This window comes from Cheilinus undulatus, linkage group 3, assembly GCF_018320785.1.
Source record: "Cheilinus undulatus linkage group 3, ASM1832078v1, whole genome shotgun sequence".
NCBI classification, from domain to species: Eukaryota; Metazoa; Chordata; class Actinopteri; order Labriformes; family Labridae; genus Cheilinus; species Cheilinus undulatus.
The window spans coordinates 48,929,900-48,949,798 of NC_054867.1; the positions used below are offsets into that span (position 1 = coordinate 48,929,900).

Genomic DNA, 19,899 nt, shown 5'->3' on the forward strand with positions numbered 1-19,899 from the left:
GAAAAGACATGAAGACAAGTAAGACTGAGAGTCACCTGTGGTCAGATTATAAACCTGTACATTAACATTAACAGTCATCTGATAGAAAGCTTGGTTTTAGCAGACCAGCTGTTTGAATAAACAGCACTAAGTGTTAAGGTGAGCCTGGAAACAAGACGTACTGGTCTTAAACCTGGCGTCTGTCATTTTATTCATGTCAGTTAAGTGACGGTTGAAGCCGGTGCACAGGCTCCTTAGGCTGGCAGCGCTGTACTCCCTGCTCAGAAAATATGACTTTCTCAGGTTTCTATGGTTACTCCTAACAGAGTAACGGCTAACAGCTGCTGCACATGAATTTGGAACAGTGTAATGATTTTTTTGACCGGGGCTACTAGTGAAGTTTGAACAGCGTCCATATATCAGAATTTAATGGACACCAATGGAATTTCCAGAGCCAATCAGAATCGAGTATTCACCAAGACCATGGTATAAATAATACTAATTTACAATATGAGCTGTAATTAATCATTAGGCATCCAATTATTGTCTGCTGACACATCAGATTATAAAATGCTTCCGTAAAGCTTCTTTTCGTCGTTTTGTCAGTTGTTCTCTCGTATGACTAGTGAACCCTTCCTTTCTGGCTCCGCTGCATGTTTCTGTTTGAGATGCTGGATTGAATCATGCTGCTGCTTTTACTCAAGATGCCAAAAAAAAATGTACAAACTTTACACAGTATAGCCTTGCTCCTGAGGTCAGGTTTTGCTGGGTAAACTATACAAACACAGAACTTTCAGCACTAGCACACGTCCCTCTGCAAACACTTCTTTATCTGCGCTTGAATAGAGATATCGCTTTATTTTTGGTGTTGTGCATGCTATGAAGAAAATATTGTAATTGAAGTGAATAAATTAGATTACATATTCAAAAAGGACGAGAAGTGAAAACTCATTTAATCCTAACCCTTCTCAGTAAGATAAATTAGCTCTTTATTATGGCTCTGTATTAGTATCAATCAATTAAAGAAGTAACAGTTTATCAAAAGTAAAATAACTTCTCAACCATAAATCGTTAGCTCTTAATTGTTTTTCCTCGTGAAGCTAGTCGTTGTGCTGTCCCATTGACACTATTGATGCCTTGAGCCTAGAACTTGTGGGACGTTTGTGGGCTCTAATGAGTAAATCCACACCAGTAATTCTATTTGTTGAGCCATGTTCTGAGTCAAATATAGGGAAGAACATCTCTGCATATCGCCATCTAAAACAAATGTCCAGTACTTGCTCTCATTTTAACCAGACACAAAAAAGTCTAGCAGAAACTCAGATTCAAACAGGAAGTCAACGACCCTTAGTTTAAGTACAAGAATGACCTAAATGAAAAAACGAGGAATTCTAAAATGTGATAAAGAGGAAGCCACACTTGCAATGAAATTACAGAAATTTGGTGATTAATCACAATGACACATTTTAATCATTTGATAGCCCTAATTTTCACACATTTTCTGTGTTCCTTAAGAAGCACTAAATATATAAAGCCTGTCTAATTGACTGAATAGTTATTAGGGGTGTGAATCTCTCCTTCTGGAGACGATTCTAATTGAATCTCGATTCACAGACCACAATTCGATTTACTGCCGATTCATTACAATACAGAACGATTCGGTCCGATCCAATTCAACTCGGCACAATCTGATTATAGAATCAAAATAACTTCTGCTTTAACAAAAATTTGCAAAAAAGGGGAAAACAAGATAATTTCATACTAATCTAAGTTTACTTGATCTTATTCATAAAACAGACTAAATGCCAGGCCGCCTGTACTAACATTCTGAAATGATGTTAAAGAAAGTTTTTATCACACCCAGGTGTCTAACTTTGACATTAAATTGGGAGATAAATATTAAAAGGAGTTTTTACTGGTACATGTTCGTCCTTCTGTACTTGTAACTTCCTTAGCATTATTAATCCAAATAACAATACAAACTAAATATCAAATTTTCACAAGAAGCACACATTAAAATGAATTTAAAGTCACAAGGAGATTTGGATAGACAGAGCTCTGTGTGTCTGCTAGTACAGGAGAACAAGGGGTTAAAATAATATTGAAAACAGTCTAATTAAAACAGCTTTCTATAAATTTTATCCTTTCATATTTCCTCTTAATGTGAGTTTTCAGTCTTCATGTCACAAAATATCATTATTTCCTTTCTCTGTGTATCTGACCGTTCTTGATTGTTTTCATTCTTGACTTAATTCACTGGAGAACAGCTGCTCTCCAGCTCAGTGAAGTCCTCTCTGTTTAATATCATATCAGTGAACTCAAATGTATTGATTATGTCACCAATCAATCACTCCCAACAACATGTTAAGTTTGTAATCCCTGTGAATAAAGGGGCTGTTGTTACGGTGATAACTGAAGACTTGTTCAAGTTTTAACTCAGAAAAGTGTTTATGTTCGGGTCTGTTTGTGCTGCGTTTAGCATCTTAGCTAAACTTTAGCTCTGCCGTCTTAACAGGTGAGATTTATGAGCTGCCGTAGTTCTTAACCTCTTTCCTCCAGACATTTCGAAAGTCATCCTTCCTTCAAATAAAGTCCACATGACATTTTCCTGAGGTGCAGAACTGAAAGACGTTTAGACGACGACCAGTGAAACACATCCAGCTACATAACAAGCACCTACGGTGAACTGAACTCTCGTTTAAAGGTTAAAGGTCACTGCAGGTCATGCAAGAGTACAGATGCTGAGCCAGAGCATGGCGGAACGGGCTATGAGAACAAGCAGGAGAGCCTCATGAACCGATCTCTAACGTTAAAACAAGTCCAAAGACCGGTTCATGACGTATTTTTACCGATCCAGGGCTCCGCGGACCAATGCACTCAGACCGCTGATGTCGAGGTCGGTTAACCGATCCATATTGGATTATCTTTACACCACTATTAGTTATATTTAATCTTTAGAATGTGTGTTATAATTTAAAAATATACTTTATTTAAGCAGGTTTTAGCATAAAGAACAGCGATGCAAGACATGAGTGCACTTCTAAAACAAGGATAGAGCAATATCATAGTCTGGGTATGATTTAACCATGATTTGTAGTCAAGGATTTTGCTAAATTCAAGTTTGTATTCAAATTAATATCTTCAAAACTACAAAAAAACACCTCTTCAGATTGACATCAACCACCAAGAGCATAAAATGATGTTAATTGCTCCGTTTAGCAGCTGATGGTGCTGCACAGAGATGTGGTTCAGCTGTTACCCTTTCTGTTACAGTATCTCGTATTAATCCTTTAACCCTGCTACCTCACAGCCTCCCTGTGGGCCGACTGCCAAAACTGCTCCGTTTCATCTTTCAAAATGGCAGAGAGGGCACCGAAACGGAGCGTGCTCTGACTCCTTAAACAACAAAAACCATCAGAATGTGGTTTGTCTATTAACCAAGATAGCGCCCAGCTCTGTGTACGTGAGCGAGAGAGAGAAAGAGGGAGAAAATGAAAGAGATAAATTGAGAGGACTCAGTCTGCCCTGCTGTTCTCACTCAGCACACTTGCGATAAGGTTTATCTCCGGTGCCTAACGAGTTCGCTTAGTCGCCCTCTCCGGCTCCCACAGAGTTGACCAGGGTGCACAGCGCTGCATACAGCCAGCCGTGGGTTGAGCTCCCTCAGGTGACCTGTGCATGTTGTTCATGCTACGCTGCTTTGGAACTTTATTTTCTGTAGGAAATGACTCGGGCCCCTTCGGCCGCATCTCTTTTAATCTGGGATTTCTTTTTTTTCCCCTCCTTTTCTTCATCCTTTCTGCTCACTGTAACTCAGACTGCCAAGAGAAGCTGAGAGAGCCGGAGAAAGAGATGCCGCGGAGCTTTGGCACAGAGAGGCGTTTGTGTCCCAGAGGCAGAAGCTGAGGCAAAGATGGAGACACAGAGAGGGAGACGGGGGGGGGGCTGCTGAGTTAAGCCCCTAATCACAGTCTGCTCTGCATGAAGGACTTAAAGTCACTCCGTTTAATGCTACCTTCTCTTTAGTTAAATAAATACCACTGCTTACCTCTTCAGCATTCTGATACCCAGCCCCCCATTACTATCACATTCCCGTTCTTGGCATGTGCACAGCCGCAGTGCAAAGTCAAAGAGAGATAAATGCAACACAAGCCCATACATTAAGACAGTAAAACATACAGTATATGAACTCTTGCTCCTGCAGCAGTGCAAGCAGAGATGTCTACTTTTAGAAGTCTCGCACTCGACTTGACATCGCTTCTCTTTGCAGCAGGAGTTGTAAGAAAACATTCACGGTCTTTGGACTAAGTGGACCGACTATATTAAACCTATAAAGGTCAGACTATGTAGGAGGAAAAGTGAGAATATTGTATCTTCAGGCATCTAATAGCTCACTTTTTATTATGCTTTTTTCATAATAAACCTTCAACTTTTTGAGGAAATAGTCTAAGATCATGCAGGCTGTTAAGACAAAGTGCAGTGAGTGCATCAGATCTATAATTCCAGGAGTTATTTGGCTTAGGAGAATGAAAAAGTGAGAAAAAGTTAGAGCTTAAATTCTTTTCTCATATGAACTATCCTGCTCTCTATTCAGATTTTCCTCTTTTTTATTTGGCCATTTGACTACCAGCCCCCCTGGAGTTTTCCGATGAATCTAAGATGAAACTTCCCCGTTTGTAAATAATTTAGCACAATTTGATTGCAGAAAGCTTAATGAGGAGTCAGGCTGTGAAATAGATATTTGATGTAATGCAAAATTTAGTATGTAATAAGGAAATGTTGTTGATTAACTTCCAAGTGGCAGACATATTGATACAAACATATTAGAGTATGCACTGATGACATTATTAATTTGTTTCTGCAACCTTGAAGTAAATTAAAACTCCAATGGATTTTTTCTTTACAAGACTATTGTCAATTTTTCTGTCTTTTTATTTTTTTTTAACCAAGTTATATTTGCATACAGGGCTAAAAAAGACTGGAAAAATCTTACATGGCAACACTTTATCTATCTGAAGCAATTTTTAGCGCTTTTTTAAAAAGACTAGTTTTGTTTTTTATCTCAGTCTTTAAAGTATGGAGTAGTGAGTGTGCCAAATTACAAAAAAATAAATCTATAAAAGAATAAGCAAATAAAAGTGGAAATACAAAGACAAATAAATTAAAAAAAAATAATAATGTTGGTATATAAAGCAATATTAATCAAAAAAATGAACACCGTAAAAACATCCTGTACAAAAATATTCCACTTAAAACAAGAAGTTTTTGCCTCATTTTGATCAATTTATGCCTTTGAACCCATTTTTGCCATTTACCATTCCCATTTCACCACCTTTTCTGGCCATTTCTGCCATTTTACCACTTTTATACCCATTCCACCACTTTTCTGCCTGATTGTTCCCCTTTTAACACATTTTTGTCTTTTTCCACCCATTTTTTCCTATGCTGACCCATTGTTGCAACCCTTTTTCATCATTTTTTTTTTTGACACATATTTGCCATTTTTAACCACATTTCACTGTTTGTTATGCCGATTTTTGCCACTTCAAACCCATTTTTGCATTGTGTAAGTCCTTCTCACCCTTTTGTGGCTTTTTTTTGCCACTTTCTGGCTATTTTTTTTGCTTCTGTTAACCAATTTATGCTTCTTTCAATTCATTTTTGCCACTTTTAAAACCCCAGTTTACCATCCTTTCCACCACTCTTCTGCCACTTTAAACCCATGTTATTTCTGTTTTAAGAAGAGGGGTTTACATTTTTAAGAAGTTTATATCCAACCGCACAAAAAGATTAAAATATATACTTGTGGTTGTTATTCAGGTTAACAAAATATGGTTATCACAGCAAAAACCATGATTTTTCTGACCTCAGTGGGCCCCAGATTTGGCTGGGCCCCAGAAAGACATGTTGTTGTCAAGAGAGTACGTCGAAACAAGCCCATTTTGCTTTTATCAGTAAAGCCACCGCTTACGCTTTCAAGCCAACACCAAAAATATGAGTAACTACTAAAGAAACAAAATTCAAGGAGCTAAGACTTTTACATATTTAGGAAAGCAGATTTGGTTTAATGCACAGTGTAAGTAAAAATATGAGTTGCAAATAAATGTGTTTCCAGGAAAGAGACAAGGAAAACTCAGTTTGAGAGTTCTCAGTAAATAAACACACGTCATGTTCTCTTGGTAAACCTTATTAAAGATGGAAAAGGCTGCTGTGTCCTCTGTTGGCGAGCTCAGCTGCTTCATTTGTTTGAGCGAGACGAGGAGAGTACGAGCAGATCCCCGGAGACCTCCGGGTCCAGACGGCTCGGAATATCTAAATTAACTTGGCTCTGCTTCAAGCCAGGTGTAACACACCTTTGCAGACAGCTCTGCAATCTTAAGGGATGTCCCTTCCTTCCTGGACTTCCTTTAATTTTTTCTGCAGCCTCACCTCACCTTCCTCTCTCATCCTCACGGCCAGTAGACAACGGGTTAGTGCATATAGGTCTTAATCTAATGTTGGAGCATCGATTTGCGCTTGGGTGTCCCACAGCCATTAAGATAATTGCATGATCACTTTATAACATCCTCCCCTGGTGACCATGGTAATTTGGCTCTCCTCACCGCCCACCTTGCTCAGTCAGACCCACAACCACATTACAGCAGTAGAAAATGTGGTTGGAAATATCATCTTTCAGCCCCGGCAAATGGATTTCATACCATTTCCACTGACTTCTAAAACCCTTTTAGTCTACCTCTCACCTGGGCTGACCATTTGATCTATAGGAGGCTTCCAGGTCTTAACAGCTTGTATTGATCGGGACTCTTCAGGCAGCATCTTGAGCGGAAGCTCTTGTGTCACCTTGTAATGCTAACAGTCTGGGTATTTTGAGTGAGATCATCTCTGAGACAATGTATTTTTAGCCGTTAGGGCAAGGCAAGTGGGCTTTGATTGCCTTCAATGGAAAATGGCTGTGTTAATGGCACTATGATCTCTCTGACTAAATAAAGATGGCAGCAGCACTGAAGTGTAATGGCTGCTTCTGAGGTTAAGTTAGCGCCAGTGAAAGTCAAATCTCTTTGACAGATTGATCCAAAGGGAGGCTTTTTGCTTCCTGAGTAGGATCTCTGTTTAAAAATGTTGAATGCATCAAAATCTTCACTTTGAAAAGACAAAAACAAACTCAGAGAGAGGCAGTGATTTAAAATTTTAAAGGTAAAGGGAACACTAAGAGGATCCAGATGAAATAAAAGCTATCCATTCTTCCATCTATTCTCAGATCCTTCATCGGATATTGAAGTTAATGGTTATCTCTTTCCAATTTAATGACACTGATAACACTGGAGTATTAAAAAGCAGAGTTTTTCATTTATTAATAAGAGCTTCATCATCAGCTACAGCACCAGGCCATGAGTCAGCACACTGGTTTTCTATTTATCTTTTAATGGAGTGACACCTGCGAGCCGGTTCAGGCAGGCTGCACTGATTTCTGAGTTGACAAACGTCATTCTCCTCAATCCCCTAACAACACATCCTCCCACTCTGGAGCTTCATTTAAGCTAAAAGATATCCAGTCGTTCCCTTTGCTCTGTCCTTGCCAGCTGTGCTCTGCACCAGCACTCTGCTCATGTTTGAGCTCCACCTTAGCTTCAACTTCTATCTGGAGGCTCTGGCTGTGATGAGTCACGAAGTCAGAGTCTAAACAACAAACAGGAACTATGTTCTAACACTGCTTTATACATTCAAAACCATTGCAGACATGAGTAACACAACTCACATGTATTTACTGAAGCTTCTTCATTTGCAATAGGCATTTACTTTTTAAAGCACAGATTTCTGCCTTATGCTAGAGACACACTTGCTGTTGTTTACATGTATGTTCATGCATGAAGACTGCCATATGTCCCCTGAGTCAGTCTGGTGTGTCAGCAGTGCACATCTTGCATGACATTGAAGCAAGGTGCAGAATACACATGACTGGGAGGGGAACTGTGGAGAGTTGCATAAAGTATTCCCACTCCCTAGAGTGCCCATAACACCAAGACTGAATGATAGATTAGAAAACAGTGCTAGCAAAATGAATAAACGCCATTGCATTGCATTTAATATTTCAAACAATTCAAATCTTTGACTTTAACTCAGTAGGTAGAGCTGGTACCCACATATAGAATCTATATTCCTTGATGCACTGGTCCCAGTATTGAATCCCGGTCTCTACACTGCTTGGTGCATGTCTTCCCCACTACCTCACCCCATATTTCCTGTCTCTCTTCTTCTGTATATTTGTCTACTATCGGGACACAAAAGAAGCTTAAGAATGTTTTAATTTTTTGTACTTTGAATGCTTGGCATAGTCGTAACAGTCATAAACGAGGTGGCAGCAGCCTAAGCAGGGAAGCCCAGGCTTCCCTCTCCCTGGCCACTTCGACCAGCTCTTCCTGGGGGATCCCAAGGCGGTCCCAGGCCAGCTGAGAGACATAGTCTCTCCAGCGTGTCCTGGGTCTTCCCCGGGGCCTCCTTCCAGTGGGACCTGCCCAAAACACCTCACCAGGAGGGCATCCAGGAGGCATCCGGACCAGATGCCCGAGCCACCTCATCTGGCTCCTCTCGACGCGGAGGAGCAGCGGCTCTACTCCAAGTCTCTCCCGGATGGCCGAGCTTCTCACCCTATCTCTAAGGGAGAGCCCAGACACCCTGCGGAGGATACTCATTTCGGCCGCCGAGAGCTCAACCTTTTGGCTCAGCTCTTTCTTCACCGCGACAGACAGATGCAGAGACCGCATCACTGCAGATGCTGCACCCATCCGTGTGATGATCTCCCACTCCATTCTTCCCTCATTTGTGAACAAGACCCCGAGATACTTAAACTCCTCCACTTGGGGCAGGATCTCATTTGCAACATGGGGAGGGCATTCCACCCTTCTCCAGGAACAAAGGCACGCAAAGCTGCCTGCGACTGCCCCAAAATTAACATCTCAGACCCCAGTTTGGGAACCAATGCTCTATGCAGAAGTCATTAATTGCCTTCCAAGGGGAGTTCTTCGCTTCTTTCGTGGTGTCACCTCCAAAGAACTTCAGTCATGGTCCAGGTATATCCCTTTAGTGTTTCTTTACATGTGGACAAAATCTCTTTGCTACTAAATCCTCCATTCTGTGTTTATCATATGTGTCCTTACTGTAGCTGTTTCACTGCTTTTTACAATCATTCATTCCCTCTGCAGTGAGATTACTCCTTTGGTTTTAAATTTCTCACAGTCTCTCATCCGTTTACCTTCTAAGATGCTTTTATCCTTTTATAACACTGATCCCTTATTTCTCTCAGTTAGACTAATTATTTATCAGTAGGCCTAACTTCTATCAGTATTTGTTTAAGGTTCTGTTTTAGATTTAAGCTGCCTCCATCACTGTGTTTTAACTTTGTTTTTATGTACAGTCTGCTCTTAACCAAATGTCCCCAGAGGGATTAGTAAAGCTGTTTGAATTGGACTTATTTTATTTGAATGTTAATTTCTAAAAACAAATCTAGTTTATATCCCATCCAACTTCAGGACATTTTATCTTTACTTTCTTTTCCCTCCAATCGTCCTGCCTGATTTGTGATGGTGGTGGATTTACCTTTCTCTCTGCTGACTTTGTAGCAAACACGGGCATATGACAGGTCAGCAGCGGACACCAGAACGGGGCCATCGTCTTCCCTTCATCCTCTCCGTATAACCAGCCCGGTGAATTCTCCTCTCCTGAAAGAAAAGGGGGAGAGAAATCTTTTCATTTCCTCTCACAAAGGAGCACTGAAGTCATGTTGTTGGGAGTTTAGCAGCTTGTTTTGTTGTTGTTCTCACTGACAGCGTGCGTCTCACCCTCACAGCAGAGCCAAGCTGGAAAAATCTCCTTCAAGCCATGTCAAAACCACGCATCATAATCAAAGAGACGTTTCTCTACCTCAGGTATGTAATACGGGTGGTGTTATTAGCATGTGGATGTGGTAATCAGCCAGAGGCTTAGTCCCTGTTGTGGGAGGCGAGGCCAGGTACCGCCAACACAGGGTCTCAGTAGTGATTAAACCTGCTCTTAATCAACAGCGAGAGTCAGTGTCGGCAGGAAAAAGCTACTGCTGGATTCGACTTATTATAATGGATTTTCCTGGTGCATGTTTATATGTGCATAATTTAAAGCTTTAAAAACAACTGCACGTCTGACAAGGGACGGGCGAATGGGCCAAAATGCTCACCAAAACTAATTTTATCATCATACATTTTTATTTGCATGAACTAAAATATGGAATTAAGATTCTTACTGCGTTTTTCTTACTACATTTTCTGTAATAATTTGCAACAAGAGAAACTCTATATCTGCAGCAAGGCCATCCATAAGGGGTGATAAAGTTTTTTTTGTTTGTTTTTTTTTTGTTTTTTGTTTTAAGAATAGAATAATAGTGAAAAGAGAAACAACAAGTGAGTGAATGTGACAAATATACATTTCAATAGTCAAAACTGGTAAAAGAGGTAAAAAAAAAGGGCAAAAGTGGCAAAATGGGGAAAAATGGGGTAAGATGACAAAATGAAGTATTAAAAAAAACAATGAAACAAATGGGCAGAAGTGGCAAGAATGGGATAAAAGAAGCAAAAAAGTGGCTGAAATGGCAAATTTGACAAAAAAAAATTCAAAAGGCGGCTTAAAATAGCAAAAAAGAATACAGTGCTTATTGCTTAACAAATGTATTAGACCACCACCCAAAGTAAGGTTTGTGCCACAGCTGCCCTAGATTAACAGCACTGGTAATTACCAAAATCATTTTTTTTTCTGCAATGGTTAATACACCAATATGTAGAAGCTCTTTAACCCAAATGATATTTTTAATGCTAAAATATAATTATTATTGTTATCCATGAATTTTCAAATTTACTGATTTACAAAAAACTGAAAAAATAGTAAAGCACATTAATAATTCTTGATTAATATTTAAAATTATAGTTATTTACTTGCAGTCCTGAACAGAAAAATGAGTTTTAGTGGTTGAATGTTAAGCTTGATCAATTTCTGACTTTTCAGAGAAGCCCAGTGAGCCGGGGAGCTAACGGGGAAGATTTCAAAACAGGGTTAAAAGTTGTCAAAAAAATAAAAGTGGCAAAAATGGGCATAAATTGTCAAAAATAGGCAGAAAGTGGCAAAAAGTAGTTGTAGGAAAAATGGGTAAAAAATAGGTTGCACAAAGAAGCGGCAAAGATCCAACAAATGGTGAAAAGTTTCAAAACTGAGTTAAAAGTGGTAAAAAAAAAAATTAAAGTGGAAAAAAGGGCAAGTAGCAAAAAATGGACAAAAACTGACAAAAATGGGTGAAAATTTGGGGCAAAAAAGGCTCCAAAGGACCTGTCAGCAAAAACAGGCAACAGGTTACAAGAGGCAAAAAAAGTGATCCCTAGTGTACCTAGTGGGGAAGCAATCAGTATCACAAATACTTAGTCCTGCAGAACTCCCAGCATCTTCATCATCTAGCCAGATGATGGGAGACAAGAGTCTTGAGGAGTCCTTTACTGAGCTAAGAGGCTACCTGAGCCCCTCATCATACACAGAATTCCTCATTTTGTCACAAACATGCTTTTAATTTAAATGGTGATAGACTATCAACTCAATAAATAAATGAGCCACCAACTACCCTTCACAAATGAGTAAAGGTTACAAAATGGCTGTTTTATGTCAGCCACAGATGACGTCATCTGCAATGAACTTATAATTATCAAACAATTCATTAACAAACGCAGGTTGATGATGACCAGGGTCTGAATTCCCTAACATTCAGAGAATCATGTCAGAGCTCCTCACTTGGCTTAACATGGAGTCTTGGAGGGGAAATGCCATTCGCAACAAGTTTATTCTACAAAATGCATCACAGCACATGCAGTCTCTTCTAATAGTGATCGTCCTATCTGCATGAGGAGAGCTACAATTAATGCACCTGTGGAATACAACTGTTAAATTCAGGATCAGTGTGCATGTCTCACTTTGCACTGAAGAAAGTCCAATATGGACTTAAATGTCTGAATTCATTGTATTTTTCTGTTCAGTGAGACAAAAATCAATTAATTTGTTCTCTGTGAGCCTTCCTGTACTCTCCTATTTATTTGCTCTTATTCATTCACCAGGCTGATATTTTATGTATTTAATGCAAATTAATGTAATATTAGGTTGCCTCATAGTTGTAATTGTTACCACCTATTCTGTCTTTCCACTGTTGTCTTCTCTGAAAAACATCTTTGAAGTCCACTTCACTACTCCTAACCAATGTTCACCTTAGCAGCTCTCTGAGGGCTGAGATGCTTCATGAATAACTTTCTTTACTAGGATGTAGTCTTATCTTTCAAGGGGAATTCATAGAAAACATCACAATTCGAATAATGTTCTCAGAATTTCTTCAATAGGAGCAAAACTTTGTGCTTTGGGAGCTTTATGAATACAGCCTTTTATCATGGTACTTGATCTTCATAAAACTTAATATACATTCACTCAAATGTGTTTAGGGGCTGCACAGTGGTGCAGGGGTTAGTGCTGTTGCCTCACAGCAAGAAGGTCAGTATTGCTTCCCAGTCAGGGCCTTTCTGTGCATGTTCTCCCTGTGCATGCGTGGGTTCTCTCTGGGTACTCCAGCTTCCTCCCACCAAAGACATGCTCTTAGGTTGGCCGTAGGTGTGAATGTGAGTGTGCCTGGTTGTCTGTCTCTATATATCGGCCTCTGCGATTGGCGATCAATCCCAGGTGTATCCCGCCTCTCGCCCAATGACAGCTGGAATAGGCTCCAGCCCCCAATGACCCCCAACAGGATAAACATTATAGAAAATGGATGAAATGTGTTTAAATTAAACAAGTCTGTGATTTTTAAAGACATACAGTATATTCAAGTCTTGAGCTCTGTTTTGAATTCTTGTTTGTTCCGTTTTTGGGTATCATTGGCGAGATCATGTGTCTACTGCTGAGCGGGGATGGGAAGGGTCAGCTGCTGGATAAGGGAGTGGCAGCTGCACCCTAACAGGCACCTGGTGCTTTCCTGATCCAGTGCACCACACACCAGTGTTAATTTCGTTGACTAAAACTATGACTAAAAATGTTTGTCGACAGCCTTTTTTTCCATGACTAAAACTAGACTAAGACTAACAAAAACAGATCTGTGATGAGTAAAACTGACAAAAACTAAGTTTACTTTTCATCAAGATGACTAAAAATAATACTAAAAATATGATGTAGTTTTCATCACACATTCATCATCCTTGATATTTCTCAACTGTGGGTAAATCTGTCAAAAACAATGCATCTGTATCTATTCTGCCTCTCAGCTGTAGAAAGCAGGAACTCCAGGTCTGACAGAGTGCAGAACACACTACCATGATTTGGTACCAGATTTAGGCAAGAGAATAAATGCTTGGACTAAAAGCAAAGACTAAAATGTGAGGACTTTTTATGGACCAGTCTAGACTAAAATGGTTTGAGTTTTCGTCGAGTAAAATTAAAAAGAGTAGAAATGACTAAAACGTTTCTAAAACTAAAACGCATTTCATTTAAAGACTAAAACAAAGACTAAAATCAAAAATAGCTGCCACAATTAACACTGCCACACACTGGATGCCTGGGACCTGGTTGGCCTGGGGGGCGAGCATGTGTGTCATGGAGGGGCCAGCTGGGAGGATACCTGGAGGAATGGGTCATGGACTCAGGACTGTCCTGGATGATGGCCATCAGGAGGTGAGAGCTGTAGAAGTCCAAGGTTTATATGGTGAAGTGCCAAAGCGGCATATGCTCCCATACCTGACCTGACTTGACCAAACACGGTCATATTTCAACAGGACAGAGTCTGAGCCACAGAAACCAATGTGAGATAACATCAAAACTATGTCCATCCTTTATACTGTTATACTTTAGTAACTGAGGATATCAGCTAAAAATTACAGTTCTATATCTTTTTGCTGTTCAGTACGTTTTACACCGTGTCTGTTTCTGTAGTATGAGACTCAAAAATTCAATATAATCCCAAATAGCAGAAGTGCTTTTCTATTTAATACAAGGTCTTCACCACGGATCTTTTTCTGACTGTTAATAATCTTTGCAGGGCTTTTGTGACTTAAATAATAGTGTGAATTCATGACTAATAGATTCAGGATACTGTCTGATCTGTCCAGTGTTTTCATGCTGAGTGTATGAGCCTCATTTATTTAATTTCTCAACCACTGCAGTTCAGTTGGTCTTGTGCAAGGTCTTTAAAGGACATATTGATATCAGGCTGGCAATAAAAATGAAACAGTTGTCTAGTACAAATAAGCATAAGTCACAGCAGAGTTTGTCTCATGTTAATGCTGCTCGCTCGCTCCCTCTGTCTTGCATCACGGGTCAAACAGCACCAAGGTTGCAAAATTGGTTTGATTTGTTTTGGTCATGCAGATACATCACCCATTGGACCGTGATGTGTTTTGCACAATAATTCATGCACTTAAAAGAACAATCAAAATGTCACCTTTAACTGTACTCTGGTAGAAATGACTGAACTAACATAAATGTGACATCTTTTTTGGCAGTTTAATCCTTGTCGCTTTCAAAGCCAAAGTGCATCTGAATTTTAAAAAAAAAAAGCCTGTCTGGAACAAACAAAACATGTTCATACAGGAAGGAACTGCAAAGAATGATCAAGGGCAGGAATGAACGGCTAGGTAAAGCGTCTTTTTTACATCTTTCAATGATCGTCTTCCTGTGTTTGTGTCTTCGTTTGATGTCAGGGTTTGTCTTTTTTTAACGTTTGAGTGCGACAAATGTTTCACTCACCAGGCACTTTGAAAATACTCACAATAGAAAGCAAATTGTTCATGTCAAACAGGCCATGAAAATGACAAAATTATTCAGAGGGCACTTTTAAGGAGATATTTAAAGCAAGAATATCTAACTGTTCCTCCTTAAAAGTAGTTTCAAAGTTGATCTGACAGCACAATTACTTTCAGTGTTGCCTGCTACAGCACTAAGAAACTTTGGCAGCGGGCTGCGGATCTCTCAAAGACTGTACAGCTTTACGGAACATCTGCACAGGGTTCTGAACTGCTGTTGCTCCCTTTCCAGTGGGTCTTTGTGATTCTACAACACATGCCATGATCCGTCTCACAGCCAGGAGTGCCACTCACAAATCCACATCAGAGTGCATCAGCATAAACAGGAAGTAGAATGCATAAAGCCTCTGATTAAACCTCCATCACAACCAGTGGTACAAGCTAATCCAGCCACATGTAGGGTGCTAAGGACTCATTATGGCAGTGGTTCTCAACCTTGGGTCTGGGGACCCCTGGGGGTTCACGACCTTCAAAATTGGACAAACATGCCTCTATTGAAAGATGTTCTATCAACTGAGCAAACAAGTGAGTGATGATGATAAGCCGTTCATTAATGAGCCTATAGCACCACATTATGTAATAATGCAATAAATTTTAAATTCATTGTGTAATAACGCCGCATTTTATGAGCCACTAAGCGGTTAGAGTTAGGGCAAGGTAGTAGGGTATATCCTGGAGCCCACCTTAAGTCCTAGGGTTAAGGTTAGGTGTTTAGTCTAGAGCCCTGAAGGGGGGTTAGGTTTAAGCATTAGTCACTAAGCAGTTAGAGTAAGGGCAAGGTAGTTGGGTAGGGCATACCTTGGAGCCCACACTAAGTCCTATGGTTAGGGTTATTACATAATGGGGCGTTATTACATAATGTGGCACTACAGAGCCAAAGTAGCTAGCTCCTGTTTGAGTGCCAGTTTCCTTTCCTCCATCCTTTAGTCCATATTTAATCCACGTTTAAAAAGCCAAACTGGTACCAAGCGTAGAGCCGTTTTTGGAGCCAAACAATCAGCTCTACTGAGCTGAGCCAAATGATCACTAAAAAGAGTGGTATATGAGATGGACATCTGCTGAGGAAACACAGGTAAAACCAGACTTAAATGTTCAAAACAAAACTGTACTGAACAAAACCGGACCACTTTGTGGAAATGGACCATGCATGAGCACTGTAAGACAGCACTCATTCTGGCTCCTGCCTGCTGCTGCTTCTCTGTTACTGTTTTAGAATTGAAAAAGAAAAGTTGCCTGATAATTTCACCACTTTGGGGACACAGAAGCAGCAGAATGAAGACTTTTTATATTTTCACACTTCGAAAGCTTGGTATAGTCATGAACAGCTCAAAACATGTTTTTTTGGTAGCATTTCTCAAAGCAGAAATCACTACTTGCCCCCCATGGGGTGTTCTCTGCTCCTGCATGATGTCATCTACAAAGAACCTACTGTATAAAACATACTGTATGTATGTTTTTAGCACACTGCTTTGGCAATGCCAGTAAAGCTGACTGAAATGAACTGAATAGAGACGGTTTTACCGCCATTAGGCTCTAAAGAAGTTAGACACACACCAATACTGGTGCAAAGACATAAAGGAAGATTCAAGATTTTGTGTTTCAGGCAGACGACATGTATATTTCTGCCTACTCAGCTCCTGCCCTGCTAACTTTTTCATGTAATGTTCTGAAAAAACAGTTTGATTTAGCCTCTTTAGCATCTTGTAAAGATAAACATGGTTATGTTTGTGCCTGCTTCAGACAGATTAAGAGCAAAGAAGGCAGACAGCAATGTCTTCCGATCCCTAGAAGTTTGTCTTTACATCCCTACCTGTGGACTGGAAACAGACATCTGCACAAACACTGATGCCAATAAAATGTTTGAAATTAGAGTATATAAATAAATAAATAAATGACAGAGAGACTCATTGATGCATTTTAATAAAAATAATTCAGAGGACACATTTTATTTTAGGTAAATATTATTCTTAGCAAAAACACCTTTCAAAGCTTGGGGACCTTGTCTGGGTATCAAAACCGTACTCAGTTGTTGTGAGATGAGACTGTACTGTTTTTTTAATGAGGTGCAGTATTTTATTTTCGCCACTGTGAGGCGCATGTATGGGGCCAGGGGCCATGCATTGTTTTTTGTTTTTTTTTCCTTGAGTTGAAAGTTCATCCCTCCATAACCAGAAGTAAGCATGAGGTCGAGCCATTCCCTCAATAAACATGCCAGAAAAGGCTAAAGAGTATAACTGCCTCCATCAAGTTATTCCCCGAGTTCAACGCTGGTGAAGCTGCAAAGCTCAACACTGTCTGTCATCAACTTTGTGTTTGTTTAGCTCCTTACCAGTATTTAAAGTGTTTAGAGAGTGTTGAGTTGACAGAAGAAGACAAAAGTATAACTATGGTACTGTAATCTTGACTTAAAAATGTAAAAGTGATATTCATATTGGTTTAAATAAATAGTTTGATTAAATTTACCATATTTTTCCAAATTTTGCTAAGCAAGATTTTTGTGAGAAAGGAATTAAACGCCTGTTCCAAATAGCCGCCTGGTCTGCTCAGTGATTGAGACAAATAAATGCCCGGGCTATTATTTGGTGTTTTACGGTAAATTCACCCATTTTGGGATCACTTTATACCTTTAACATGGTATTGAAATTGTTTGTATTTGCTAGTGTTGTGTTTAAATTCAAAATTCTGGAATCATAAAAACATTTTACATATAAATGTGTAAAATTTGCACATAATCCAGGAATACTACTGTGAACTACTACCCAGCATTACTACACATGCATGCTGTCTCTAGGGACACTGTGGTGTGCACGTCTTAAGCCGGTTACACACCGTCAGTGGTAACTACCCTGAAAACCACCTCCCTCCGGAGGAGTACCTCGAAATGCAAAGAGTTTATTAAAGCGGCTGCTGTCGCCGCAGTACAAGGCAGCAATGACATAGAGATGCTTCGGTGAACGTCACAGCAGAGCCCGCCCACAAGTCCAGCACAACCCCCCTCCCCAAAAACACGTAGAGTACCTCACAATCTCTGTATATTAACATGTATAATGTACTAAAAATGAAGGGAAAAATACGGTTCTGTCATCAAAATAATTCCCCCTAGAAAATATGTTTCAGTGGTTGGTTCCACAATTTTTTTTCTGGTTGTCTTTGTATGACAGCAGAGGTGTGTTGTAGAGCTCAGGATATTCTGACACCAACACTATGAGCTCCTCCTTTGTTTGCATTGACCTGCAAAGCCTGCTATTTCCGGGTTCTCTCCCTCCTTCGATGTGATTGGCTGCTGCCAGACGGCTGCCGCCAGAAAGTTCAACACACTGAACTCCGAGCAACAGGGCAAAATCTGTGCACGTTCACATGGGCGGCGACCAATTCTGGGTCCTACCGCTGTGGTTAAAACTGCTTCCTGTCTGCCGCCCTTCCCTCATTAAAATGACTGGAGGCGGTGAGTTGACACGTGGTGGTGTATAACCAGCTTTAGTGCCTGGTCACTACCCAAGGTATCAACACTATGCGAGTTTTACCACAGTGCAGTAGCACTAAGAGACCTTTGGTGGATGCCAGAGGGCACCAAACTGGATTTGCATGTCATTCCTTTAGTCCAATATTGCTATAAATTGAAAAAGCAATATAATACCCTATCTAATACATCAATGTAGCTCCTATATCTTTCGTAAGTATATAAACTAAATAACCGGAGGATTGGCTGACTTTCTCCAGCAGGATACAGGGACTGTGAGGTCACTTATTGAAAGCTTTAACTGAGAGCAATTGCTGCAGGTGAGGCAGCAGGTGCATTAGTGTCCTTTTCCCCAGAGTAATCATCAACTTTCTTCAGCTAATTATTAAATTAGCATAAGTAATGCTCCATTTGGTGAGCTGAAGAAGTCAGTTGGTAAAAATGATTCTAAAAGAGAGACGGACACAGAGGTAGAAATAATCAAGATAATGGGATAAACAGAGATGAAACGGAGAGAGGATGTGAGAGAACACAAATTATCCTCAACCTTCAGTCTTTTCCTCAAAGTAATGGTGATGAATTACTCTGAACCAGTGATAAGATCAGACCTTAATTGGAAAATGCGTCTAAAAAGGACACCAAGGCCACTTTCCTGGGCACACTCTCTGAAGATGAGCACAAACTGTTTTCTCATTTTTTGAGTTTGTGTTATAGGTTTGAAGTCTTGATAAACACGTCAAAATATTAACAACTTGTCTTGAACTCAAAAGCATAAACAACTTCTGTTCATTTACATGTTTCCAAGAATTTTCTCTCCTGTTGCCATGAGTTTAACTCTGCCTTTTACTGAGAGCAGGACCTATGAGGACCTACCCGTGCCTGCCAATACATTTCATTTTCCGGCAACTGTTTGCAAGTTTTCCTGGATTTTGTTCATGTATAATGTGTTTGTTTTTTCATGTACATATTCAACTTACTGGGCTGACAAGCTGACATCAAAACACAACAGAAAGCAAATGGACAAACATTCAATTTGCTAGGATCAAGAGAAAGAAGTTTGTGGGCTTGGCTAGTTAGTCTGCTTTCTCTTTGTATGTTTTTTTACAAGAAAGGTGCTCAAACAAGGAATCAGCTAGGGAAAGGTTGTGTTTTTCAAACCTCGAATGGCCATTAACCTATAAAAAGTCCAAGTTCTTGTTATGAAATGCTGTTAGTTTAAATGGCAGATGTAACAGGAAGCCCACCTTCCATAAAGTTCAACTTTTGTCTGGTCAGTCCACAGAATATTTTCACAAAAGTCTGGGGATTCATCATGACGAGCCTTTGTGTTCTTTTTGGTCAGCAGTGGTTTTGGCCTTGGAACTCTCCCATGATGCCATTTTTGCCCAGTCTCTTCCTTATTGCTGAATCATGAACTCTGACCCTAACTGAGTCAAGTCAGGCCTGCAGGTCTTCAGATGTTGCTCTAGGTTTGTGACCTCCTGGATGAGCCATTGATGCGCTCTTGGAGAACTTTTGGTACGCCGGCCTCTCCTGGGAGTGATAACCACTGTTTCAAGTTTTCTCCATTTGTGGATAATGGCTCTCACAGTGGTTTGAACAAGGAGGGGCAATTATTTTTTC

General features: G+C 40.0%; 1 protein-coding gene across 5 annotated transcripts in view; it reads right to left on the reverse strand.

The window, feature by feature from the left end:
• arhgef10la (Rho guanine nucleotide exchange factor (GEF) 10-like a) overlaps nucleotides 1–19,899 on the reverse strand; it is a 311,778-nt gene that overhangs the window by 116,805 nt on the left and 175,074 nt on the right. For all 5 annotated transcript variants that reach the window (XM_041784009.1, XM_041784008.1, XM_041784013.1 and 2 more), the window contains one exon: nucleotides 9,574–9,695. In XM_041784009.1, the coding sequence (XP_041639943.1) occupies nucleotides 9,574–9,695 (122 nt within the window). The remainder of the gene's footprint in view (nucleotides 1–9,573; nucleotides 9,696–19,899) is intronic.